The sequence below is a fragment of the Zootermopsis nevadensis genome, unplaced genomic scaffold, assembly GCF_977971745.1.
Source record: "Zootermopsis nevadensis isolate Lab colony 2312 unplaced genomic scaffold, Znev_1.0 Znev_ptg000008l, whole genome shotgun sequence".
NCBI lineage: Eukaryota > Metazoa > Arthropoda > Insecta > Blattodea > Termopsidae > Zootermopsis > Zootermopsis nevadensis.
The window spans coordinates 7,931,903-7,945,289 of NW_028259140.1; the positions used below are offsets into that span (position 1 = coordinate 7,931,903).

The window sequence follows — 13,387 nt, forward strand, 5'->3', positions numbered from 1 at the left end:
CTTGGGACAAGTGACTTTTCAAGACTTGGGCCACGCACTTTTCAAGACTTGGAACAAGTGACTTCTCAAGACTTGGAACAAGTGACATTTCAAGACTTGGGACAAGTGACTTCTCAAGACTTGGGCCAAGCGACTTCTCAAGTCTTGGGACACGCACTTCTCAAGTCTTGGGATAAGAGACTTCTCAAGACTTGGGACACAAAAAATGTTCAAATTTTTCAAAAATTTATTTCAAATTTCTCACCACTTGATGCTTTGCAGACCTGGTCTCAGTCGTACTGTTTCTGATGTACTCTGTCTCTGACGAAAGAGATCTGTGTCTCACACCGTCCTTGACGTGCCGTCTCTGAGAATCCCAGTTGCGGCAGTCACCACGTAAACACGGACCGAGACGGGCAGACACACGGGACATGCGACTTGTGACATACGACTTCTCGCGACTTGGGACATGCGGTTTCTCACGACGTGGGACATGCGACTTCTCACGACTTGGGACATTCGACTTCTCGCGATTTGGGACATTCGACTTCTCACGATTTGGGACTTGTGACTATTCGCGACTTGGTAGTTGCGACTTTTCGCAACTTGGGAATTGCGACTTTGGACATGCGACTTCTCAAAACTTATGACATGTGACTTTTCGCGACTTGGGACTTGCGACTTTTCGCGACTTGGGAATTTCGACTTTTCGCGACTTGGGACATGTGACTTTTCGCGACTTGGGACTTGCGAATTTTCGCGACTTGTTACATGTGAATTATCGCGACTTGGGACTTTTCGCGACTTCGGACTTGCGACTACTCTCGACTTGGGACAAAATTCTCCCCACCTGATACCTTGCAGAACCGGTCGCTGTCGGACTGTATCTGATGTACTGTATCTCTGATGAACGCAGTCTGTACCTCACACGGTCTCTGAAAAGCCAAGTTGCGGCAGACACCACTTAAGGCAGAGACCGAGACGGGAATAGACACGTTTGTTCACACACAGAGTTCTGCAGAGGCCGGTTGCTGCAGATACCGAGGGAGAGGGCAACCGGCTGAGAGTGAGGCCGAGTCCATCAGACACAGAGTGAGGCATTCACCGAGGCTGGCATGCATCCCTTGAGGAGAGTTTTCAAAAAAGTTGAGAATTTTCGAAAAATCAAAAAATGCTGGAAATTGTCTGAAAAGCACACAAAACCAAAAATTTTTGAAAAATTTGAAAAACTTTTGAAGGTGAAGTTTTTCAAACTTTTTTGTTTTGTGCGCTTTTTGGACAATTTCCAGCATTTTTTGATTTTTCGAAAATTTTCAAATTTTTAGAAGAAACTTTCAAAATTTGCCCCAGCTTATGCCTTGCAGAACCGGTCGCTCTCTTACTGTTTCTGTTGTACTGTGACCCGGCCGAACGCGGACCGTGCCTCACACGGTCTCTTGACGTGCCGTCTCTGAAAATCACAGTTGCGGCAGACACCACTTAAGGCAGAGACCGAGGCGCGCAGAGGAACGGTCGTTCACACACCGAGTCCTACTGAGGCCGGTTGCTGCAGACACAGAGGTAGACAGCAACCGGGTGAGATAGAGGCCGAGTCCTGCAGAGACAGGGTGAGGCATTCACCGAGGCTGGCATGCATTCCTTCGGGAGAGTTTTGAAGAAAGTTGAAAATTTTCAAAATTTTCGAAAAATAAGAAATGATGGAAATTGTCTGAAAAGCGCACAAATTCAGACTCAATTTGTAAAGCATATCTGCCATCTGTGTGCAATGCATAAAGCGACTGCATTAGCCTTTTGTCACCGAAATTCTAAATTTAATTTTTTATCACCAGCTGTTTTTCAGAACAGAGTAAAAACAAAGAAGAAATGATTTGATAAATATCAGCAAATACAACTCTTGGTTTAATATTCTTTGCTACGTAACAACAACCTGTCACTTATAACTAACAATGAAATGCAATCACAGGAAATAAACATTATTACGCATATGTTATATACTTTTTGTTGCATTTTTGTATATTTTATCGGATCGTCATAATGTAATGATTAACACTCCGTATAAGTATTTCAGAAGTGCCAGTCAAGTCTGCAGTGATCTGATGATGCTATATTATGACTGTATAATTAGTATTGCTAGCTTTCAGTCTTTTCTCGTCGTTTAATATTTATGGCAGAACAAAAAGCATTCCAAAAAGCTAATCTCAATACCTTAACGAGTGAGTGAGATTAGCTCCTTCCAGTACTCCCCATACCTCAGGGCGTAAATAGTTCCAGTTTCCGAACAGATGTGTCATGTCCTGGATACTAAGCAATGGACAAAGTACATAAACCCAGTAATACAAACTGGAATTGCCAGATTGGAATCTAAGTATGGGGAAAGGCCAATTCTGTGTGAAGGGGTTCAAGGCATGGAACTCCAGCTTTTAGTCGTATTATGAAATTTCATACAATATTGGAGTTATTTATATGGAATAACTCATTACTGTAAAAGCCCTCCCGCCATATGCGTAGACGCTTGTGGAGGAAGAGGTTATATAGCTCCAACTCATTCTTAACCTCGGCACTAGATAAGGGTGTGTAGTCAATGCCACGCCCCGGCGGTGCTTTACCCCTGGGAATGGACCCTGGAACCCTTTGTATAGAAGGCTTCTTCAGTATATCAATTGCAGAACTCAATGAAACAAAACAGAAAGGAGTCATTATATAAATGAATAAAAATCTTACCTTCTTCCATATTCAATCTTCATATTCCTGCACGAAATAATCCAAATTTAACAACGTAACATGCAAAAATAGCTCTAGTTATCCAAAAAAGTTCATTCAGCCATTCCTTGAAAGGAATACCAACATCGCTACTCACTTTACTGTTGGTCAAACTGATCAATGGCTGCCAACATTTGCAAGACGATAAAGTAAAACGTTATTCATATAATACAAAATTATACGTAAGAAAAAACATGTTTGATATAAAAATCCAAAACCAATAAGAAAATAATGAACGATACATTTTTTCTACTTACAGTTCGAGTTACACCTTGATTTAGTTGCGACTAGCGACATCTGATGTGAGTAATATGAACGACTTCATTGTAGCGTCTTGAAATAAATCCCTCCACAGTGAAAAGATGTCGCTAATGATCGTTTTGCCAATTTTCCTTTATTTTTCCAACGAGTAATGTGCTGACAAAGAAGCGTTGGTGGAAGGATAATCAGCAACGGGAAAACATGAAAAAACAGGGGGGGGGGGGGGCCTGCTCTATTGCCATTTCTTTAACCACGAATCCCACTTCGAAGTCTTCTGAAACTGAATCCAGGTCTCTGCACTGAGAATCCAGCTTCTAGATGGCTGTGCTGTAACACGAGCTTATAAAGTAAATATTAATCATGAAACCTCTTTCCAGTATTCAATGTGCCGATAGTGTTTGTCGTGTTTGCATAACAAAATTGGAAATATGTGATGTAGGCTTACTTAAATTCATTCAACGAGCCCAACATTTCAACATTTTATTGGAGTAAAATTAACTTCCTGAGAATATCTGTGGATTTTCAAAGGCTAGACAAGAAAACAGGATATATAATCCACTTGTAAACAGATTTTGTGTGTGTGTGTGTGTATGTGTGTGTACATATGTAGGACAATTTGTAATACAAACAATGACAAAATATAATATTTAGACAAAATAATTAGATACTGGAGCAAATAAACTTTTTTATAAACACACAAAACGATTCTATTTTGATATGATCACTTCCAATCTCAATACGTTATTTTATATCGATTAATCCAAAGCATAAAATCTTTTAAACCTGTATTTTAGTATTTGAATTATTCTTCCACCTACGCTTAGGTCCCTCAAGTGGTCGATTCGCTTCAGGTATTTATTTTCCATCTCTATGTGTTTTATACTGCCCATCTCATCCTACTGGTCTGTTCGCCCTCATATTATTTTATGAAGCTTACAAGTTATGTAACGCATTGTTATGTTATTTTCTCCTTCTTCTGATATTTCTTCAGTCTTTAGCCCAAACTTGAAGTACATGCAGTCTTAACGAAGCTACTTTTCGTTACAGGAAATGAGTAATTGACTTCAACATATAGTGTCAGAATACACTTTACTTACAAACAACGTAACAATTACTGCACACAAATGAACAGAACAGTGTCACAGCACAATATTTTACATATAATAAACATGTACAGAGACTGTTAACTGATTTTACATTTAATACGAATAATCAGCGATGGCCAGTGATAAATTCTGTAATTAATATTTATGTACCACATTTATTTATACTATATTTATACTCAGTTTACTTTTAAATTGTAATATCTCTGATGTCACGTTGTTACTTCATCAACAGATAAAATTACAACGTATAATGTTAATGAGCAAATTACTTGACACGTGGAGGAACAGAATTAAATTCACACATTAAAACCGCCCACCGTTGGCGTGGTCATTTTCAGCTTTCCGAACAACTAGACATTGTATAATCTGGCTACCTATAATTCCGGTAAAAACTACTTTCATGTCACCATACACATTCCATGTGTTAATTTACTAACATTCAGCATACACAGTGATCACATTGAAATATTTTACAAGATACCACGTTGTTGTTTTTTTTAGTTTTACTTAAAATATTCTATAAACGTTGCAATATTTTGTAAATTTATACAAAAGTTCAAGGTTATTGTTGCACATCACAAATTTTCATGACCGCTATGCTGATGTTATGAAAGGGAATTAAGAAGCACTAACTGAGGTTGTTTCTATTTTTAATATTGCCCTTCACAGCGTCACGTAAATTGTTTATTTAGTGTCTGATACTGATTTTCTATGTAAATCACGCTGCGTGCACATATGTGAACATGAAGAATCCTGTTGGCAAAACGTATCTGTTCGTTTATGGGTACCTCAGCCTACGTAGCTACATTTATCGGCCGAGGTAGTGGATTCTTTACAGACACTAAAAAGTATCTATATAGTTCACAACGTTGTAAAACTGACAAATAAAAAATACATGATTCGAAAGGTTTGTGATAAACATGTAATACAAAAGTGAAAGTATTTTGTGCGGACAGGGCCGTCCTTAGGGTGAGGGGGCACAGCGAAACATTTAGTGCCCAAATAAGTAGAAATGTAAGACAAAATATTTTAATTTCATTGTAATATCAGAGCATAGATCGGAATACGCTCATTGAAAATATACATCTTTGTGCCAATAGTTTTAAACGTACAGGTTACTGGCTCTCATTGTTTTGTTTCTCGTACAAATCTCAAGGACGAATTCCACATAGGCTGCTTTGCCTGGGGACCTACAACCCTCTAGGGACGGCTCTGTTTTTGAACATTCTTCCTTGCCTTATAAAATAATGTAGGTCTACGTCGTTTTGGAGGTTAGTTCCACCAACGACGTTGTAATTATAAGGAAACACTTTATAATCGACCACAACCGAGTAGTTCCTCCCCCCCTGAAAACGGGAGCTTCTGAACGAAACGCCACCCAATTATGTCATTTATATTCAGGGACGCTATCAGAGGCCTAACTTTTATGTTAACCATGGTAGCAGTGTTAGCCTGGCTAACACTTTGAAAATACGAAAAATAAATCGTCTTACTTTCGTTGTTCAGCGGTACTGCAAACACTGGATCGCAGCAGAACCGATCAGATAACATGCATCTTTCCCGACCTCTAGCCAGCCAGACGCTCGTAGCGAGCGTAAGCATCAACTGGTTGGCTAACAACGCTTTGGGCTACCTGGAACTGGCTAGCAATATTTTTTTAATCTGATCGATTATGCTGTGTTCCAGTGTATTGGGTCCCATTAAACTACGAAAGTAAAACAGAACACACTATCTTTTTGTTTCTTTAGAGCGTCGACTGGGCTAAACAAGTTAACGTACGACTACCATAAAAAATATATGTACTTGTTTCTTATGTCTACGGTACAGGGAAAAAGCCTGAAAAACCCTGTCATACCAACTTCTGTTCGATAATGGCTTATAATGAATTTTTATCGAGTTGATTGCTAATAAATATGGAAACGATCGGAACAATACAAACATGTTGAACACAGGTATAAATAGATGGATATACCATGCATCACAAATTTATGAATCCAGAGTAGGTATTAGAGCATACTCTAAAAAAAAGTAAATATGAGACGAGTGGAAAATGCTTGAATGGAAGTACGAATAATGGAGGTTAAAATTTTATCGAAAAAAACCTATATTGAAAAGACCGGTGCAAATGGGCGAACGGGGATATTTAGATAGATCAAAAAATAACAGAACAGAGGGAAACTTCTTTAGGGCAGAAGACATAGGCGATAAGTTCTACCTGAAAGTTGGTAACACGCACAAAATTACACGATGTATAACCCAAAAGACCACAGACCAAAATAAAGAACTACCTATTTACGTTTTTATTGAAACTAAGAGAGATGTAATAATCGGAGGTTGAAGAAAAATGCATAATTAGGAGCTTCCTAATTTGTACTCACCAAACATTATTATGGTAATCAAATCAAGGACGACGATATGGACAGGCAAGTAACACTCACGGGAGAGTAGAAAAATGTATACGGGATTTTAGTCGAACAATCTGGGGAAGGGAGTCTATTTGGAAGACCTAAGCACATATGGGATGATAATATTACAATTAATTTTAAATAAATAAATTTGTGAAGTTGTGGATTGGATAATATAGCAGGGACGAGCAGCTAGCTCTTGTGAAAATAATATTAAAACTTCGGATTGAACTGGATCTGTACATTTTCCACGTGTACTTTGCTAGTTTGTCACAAAATTCTGACAAGTCAAAACTAAAAGATTATCTTTGTTGTGATTTACGTCAATTGTGCTTTTTTACAATCCTGGAATCCACCTTCAAGGCAAAGTTGCTATATTTTATATGGGTAAACCAATATATTTTTAATATATGGATGAGTTATAATAAAGTTAATTAATTACATAAAAACAATGTTACTCAAATTTGGTAAACCGAGGTAGGAAGTAGACACATCAGAGCTCTGCTGTCGTTTACAACCAGTTTGAATATAATTTCACTATAATGACTATAACTTTACCATACGCAGTCCATTAGGGCACGCAATCAAATTATTATCGTTTCACTGTGTTAACAGAACTGCTTACACGGGGCGTACAATCCTTATCTGGTGTGCCCTGAATTGTAATGTGCAATCACAGAGTTTCATGGCAAATATAATTTTAAAGAGCCAAAGTTCGGTGTTATGTTAAGCGAATATTAATACCCATACAAATTTGATAGGACAAACGTTATCACACATCATTACAGGGACATTGTTGGCTAGTGTACATAATCTGAGATACATTTGTTATATGGGACTTTTCGGGAGTGGGGTCCATTTCCGTCTTCAGTTAGATGACTGGTTGTCATTATAATGACATTTTGTGTATTATTAGTGACAACGGACGTTTCGGATGCCTACTATTCTAATCACTAGACAACTGGACTGGCCCAGAAATACGTAACTATAACATTTTTTTTCAAAACTACAACCATCATTCGCTTACGTTACAGAGTAAAATATTTATTTTAACCTGTTGGAATTAAACTCATACAATAAGATTTATATGGTACCGTGTTTATTATGTCATGTTTATAAACATTATGATGATCTGTGATTAAAACTACATGTTTATGTCGTGCATTAACAGTTTCTGACGTTTTATGACAGTGGAATAAAAAGGCATTTTGTAGGTTTGCCCCCGTACATTAGACTTAAACAGCACTGGGAACTAGGGTCTCATAAAAAGCAATGCTCTTCAGATATAAAAAGCAATGCTCTTCAGATAGTCAGGCCGTACTGGTAAATACAGACGTTAAACTAGAAGGCAAAATACACAGAGAAAATATTACAATACAATTTAAAAACATAGACCTCTAAAATTCTACGTAAGTATCTTTCAGGAGATGGATCCGAATAGAATAAAATAGAAGTTTTTAAAGTAGGTAATTTTAAGATTGTCTTCTGAGTTTTTGTCTCAAAGAATTAGCAGGGTAAAATCAAGGAGAACGATATGGGTGGGGCATATAGCACGCATTGGGATATACTTTAATTAGGAAACCTGAAGAGAGGAGATCACCCTGAAGACCTAGCCGTAGATGGGAGTAAAATATTTAAACAGATTGCAGTAAAATGGGTATGGTGTGTGGAATGGATTCGTCGGGGATTCTTATCTCGGAAATTTTAATTGACCTCTTGGTTGCATAAAAGATAGGGAGTTCAACGATTGGCTGACGTTACTAAGAGATTCTCAAGAAGGATTTCCCCGCACGGAGTTAACTAGAAGTTTCGTAGCTTACATGTGCCAATTGCTTTAACGTTAAACAATTGAATTTTGCCCAGAGTTTATTTATGGGTTTTGTACGTTTCTCAAAATAAACAGCTCTTCTTTCTTTAAACAGTCTTAGCCAAATAATATTTTGTGATGGAGATGCATCGTGTTTCTTTTAGGTATAAATTTAATTTTTAATTAAATTTATATTAACTTCGTGTTTTGATGGGTTATTTTGTAACGGATACTGAATTTAATTGATTCATAATATCAATAGTATTTTCATCATGACATCGATCGTTTAATCTTATGATCAGAGATCGCTAGTAGTGTCTGTTATATCCGCACGATGACTTTCGTTGTCCTTCGCTGTTATGTGGCGAAAGTCCCAGGCTTGTCCATACTAAATCTGTGACACCCGAAAGTCGACCACGTTCCAGAAACAGATATGTAATCCGTAGCACTGTCATCGTGTAGTTCAGAATTGAACGACAGCTTACAAGCATGTTACGTCTTTAATAAACAAAAGTGAATGGATCTCAGTAACAGACAAACTTGAATTTATCACAACTGAAACGTGCGTAAGTTAGATTATGTAGCAACTTGTCACGAAGGCATGGCTTCAGGTTTCTGACGGAGGAAACTTAACTACAAATATGGATAGTGATTGGGGACGTGTTGAAGCAAAGAATCACGGATAATGGGCAGGGGTTTACAAACCCACGCCGACGGAACGTCGCTTATCAGAATGTGGTCCACAGGCAGGATCTTGTGAAGTCGGTAATGATCCTGCCTATCATAAGATTACACATTTTAACAGGGGCGAGTAACTGGGCTAGGAACTTCCATCCCTGTCTTTTCATCCTATGAAACGACGATCTGATCGACGTTAGAGAAATTGTGGAAACAATGTTGTAGAATTTTGGATATTCTTCAAAGGGGTCGGTACCTTTTCAGTAGAATAGGGCCGAGTTTGAAGTGGGTCCTGAATTCTTAATAAATAATTAATACAAAGCAATGATAAGCGAAACACCAAGCTGTAACATCAAGAAAATCGCGGAAAATAGCTCAGATTTTCGAACCCGGGATCCCATCTTGATTTTAAATTTCAAGAAATTGTCATGAATAAAAATTACAGAGGCATATTTTCCTATCATTTCTCGATACATGTTCTTTCGAGTATCTTTTGCGTACTAATGTGTGTGTATATATATCGATGCTTGTCTGTAGTCTACTTCCATTTTCAAACTTTACTGCTCTCTGCTTTTAAAGGTTGTATATTTTCATAACAAATGCACAGGAATCTGTAACATCGCGAAAAGATGTCTCTCTGTGGTAACAATCATGAACTTTGCTGGAAGTTTAAAACCCTGATGATTCACGGCAAAAAATGCGTGCACAGCAGCTCATTCGTTTAAAGGGCAAATTCTATCACAACTGGGCATAAAATAACATCAAGTGATTTCCCAAGTGTATTTTAAACACAAAACAGGAAATACGAGTTGCAAGGTTTGAGTATTATTCGTTATTTGATGTCTATTGTATTACAAACTGGAATGCTGTAATACTTGAAAATTTATTTGAAGATGTAAAAGATAAAATAAAATCTCTTCAAAGCTGCTAAAAAGATTTATAAAGAAAGAAAGAGAACAGAATCTCGAGTTTATAAAGAACTGGCAGTTCCTAACAGAATTGAAAGTTGGGTTGAAATTAAGTGGAAACGACAGGGGATTATTGTCCGCTAAAATTAATTTTTAAAATTGTATTAAAGGGTGTATTTGTTTGCGTAGGAATAACAATGATTAGAGTTATAACTCTCGCCAGTATTTATTATGAGAAACAAAATTCATTTAAGAGGCAGAAGCAAGTTCTTGCCTAATGCCTGAATTGCCTTCCACAGGAAATTATATATTTTTGGATCGCACAAACATTGAATTGACGCCTACAGAATTAGGTGATTTGCACACAGTGAATTAAGTTAAAATATAATGGAGAGGACATGTCTATCTGTGGAACTGGAATACGTCGGAAAATTTTAGTAAAACTTTCCCAACTTTCAAAGAAATCGTCCAGTAAGTGATTCTCGAGTTGTGATATGCGGACAGATGAGGTTGGAAATGGATACAACTTCAGAAATGTTGTGTCCCTTTAAGAACCGTGTACAATGAACATCCAAATATCCAGTCGCCAATACTGATTATAATATACCAGCATCAGAACCACACAGCAATGACTGATAGTTTACGTTTTATACTACACAGAAAAATATTAACCTCTCGCTGATTATAACAAAGATTTAAATATTTAACCGCAATGATGTATAAACTTCTAGACCTACAAAGCCGTGATGCTACATCTGCATATTTAACTTGACTAGGATAAATGTATCCAGTGGATCGAAACCATGTCAACAAACCACAAAGATTTTTTATATAATGTCCTGTGGGATCTAGATTACATTGTGAAGTGACTGATAAGTCGACAGTTGTGAACTGTTCTTTATAATTATAGTTTTAGAATTTTGCTTACTTTTATGCTCAATTTAATTTGAAGTGCCAAAAAATTACTTGTTTTTTTCGAATATTAACGAGATAAAATAATTGGTCATTAGTCTTGTATTTCACAAATATTATATCAAAAAATATATCATTTTATGATTTTAAATAGCTAACAATATTTAGTTGATATACAATAATATAAACTTCTTAAATTAGGTGTTATATACTTTTGTATTTTAGTAACGCATAAACAGGAAACACAGCCACGAATCTATCCTAAATTATCGAATTCAACAACAGATATAACATGCAGCCTGTAGTATATTAATATATTAGCATAACTTAATGAACAATATTATCATTAAACACTTAGTAAATTTGAAGCTAACGCTACACTACAAATACCGTTATGCTGTGTCAAACCACACGCCTCAAATAAGTCCAACTGAACTTAGTGGAAACCTTTCGTCATGTAATTATTACAGTTATTGAGCTACAAATCGAGTTTCATTCGTTAATAACGAGAAATTTAAAAATATTACTGCAGAATATTAAAATGTGTTCTCTTTAACCTATGGAAACATTCGCTATATAGTCTGAGCCACTGAAAAAGCATCATTAAGTAAATTATAAATAAAAAAATATTGAGATTATTTTAAGGCGAATTCACAATCAGAAACTGTAAAGATCACTTAACGTGTCAGCTCATACGTGAGTCTCAAATTTTTTTCCGCCATATTTATTTGATCTTTGGACTTTTATTGATGTGCATGACTAGTTTCAGATACCAGAATCTTGAACTATAAAAGGTACTAGAGGAATATGATGTCTGAGTTGGTAATACTGATAGAATGAACTTAGGTACAGACAGCAGCGACGGAGTTTTCTGCCCAACAAAAAACTTTAATCTGTTATACGATCTGTTGGATATTTAAGTATGAAATTAATACTGCAGTAAATTCAAATGATTAATATAATTGTTGTGTCTGTTTCAAAATGTACGAATTAAAATATTTGAGTTGGACATCACTAAATTATAAACGGAGTTTCATCTTCTTTCAATTTTCAGAGCACAGCTAAATCTGACAAAGCTCCGTTGCTCTTAATTACAACTATTAAATTTGGTATGACGACGTTCTTCTCACAGTAATCTGTGTCGAAAATACAGAAAAACCTGAAAACTGACATCATACATTTTTACGTGATAATAACAATTATAAATCCAACCTCTTTACATTCAGTGATCGGTTTTGTAATTGTTGTTACACATTAGTGTTATCATGGGTTTAACGATTCCTGTTCATACCTTTATGACGAAATCCTCGCTTGTAAATCTCTGAAGATTCTGTGTTCGTCACAAACCGCAATGCCGTTTCCCAACAAGTTTGTTTTGCAGAAATGTTGAGAATTTTCAAGAGTTTAATTCCAGTGAAACGCAAATTCAGAGGCCCTTAAAAGGGTGCCGCGTCTTGGGTCACATCAGATCAGTGCCTCGACCCTGACGCGACGACAGGGCGAGTGTTAGTGTATGATGTCATTGATGTGGCATCAGGAAGACGAGATGTCCTGTTGATAGTGTCGGTCCGCTTCGTGCATCACATCAGCAATGCAAATGCCGTTCTCGCCTGCGACATTTTCAGTGTACGCCATGTTGTGCACGTGGGCAGAGCGTTGCTGTTGCCCCTCACGAGAAGTGTCACATCCGCCACGTAATTTCCGGTTACTGAATCGGAAGTAACCTCGAAGGCGTTCCTTAGCAATCCTGTAATAGTAAAAAGGATTCACATATAAAAAAAGTTCTTGAATGCCTTTTTAGGAACCCTACAGCCTATCTCTCTGCTTGTACCAGAGATCTGCATAAGCCCGACCCTCGGCTCTGACAGGCCACAAGATAGGGTTTGAACTTGGTGGTATACTGCGTTCCAGCGTTTTTGGCCACTGAACTTTCTGAATTGGAACCTCGGAACGAGTCACTTACCAGAAGTTTGCTGGAAGGGATGGCAGCATGCCGCGTACAGTACATTCCAAGTACAATTGCACCAAGGTATGTAACACAAGAAAATCGATTCCACTACACTGCAAATCACTAGAGAATTAACACTGCAGAGGAATATTAGATAATTTTATCTTCTTCACAACTCATCGGTCTTCTTACAATTCTTCCACTCCTCACAGACAATCGCTTCTGATACGTCACTCGATTCATCATTACCGCTGCTGCAATCCACTCCATTATTTTCAATTATATATATTAGTGACAAAACATGACTAGGCGTGACCTCTTTCAAAGCGTGACGAAGGGACACTTTAAGTGTTAAAACATCATCAAGATTTTAAAAGCGTGACCGAGCGTGATCACGCGTGAAGTACGGTAACGGCGTGACGAGTTGTGGCCATAAGTGCAGAAACGTCACAAAAATATTCAAAAAGTTACTTAACCTAAGAAAACACACTAAACAAACTTAACCTAACGTAACCTAACACAACCTACCCTGACCTAACCCTAACAAACCTAACCTAACTCAATCGATAATAACCTAACCTGTCGTAACTCATATAACTTATTGCAAAGTAGCAAATTATAAC

The 13,387-nt window shown here is 37.2% G+C and overlaps 1 protein-coding gene across 2 annotated transcripts in view; it reads right to left on the reverse strand.

Moving 5' to 3' along the window:
- Positions 1–4,072: 4,072 nt before the first annotated feature.
- LOC110829500 (prolactin-releasing peptide receptor) overlaps positions 4,073–13,387 on the reverse strand; it is an 85,576-nt gene continuing 76,261 nt past the window's right edge. For both annotated transcript variants that reach the window (XM_087344980.1, XM_022063234.2), the window contains exon 7: positions 4,073–12,563. In XM_087344980.1, the coding sequence (XP_087201106.1) occupies positions 12,350–12,563 (214 nt within the window). In that variant the 3' untranslated portion in view covers positions 4,073–12,349. The remainder of the gene's footprint in view (positions 12,564–13,387) is intronic.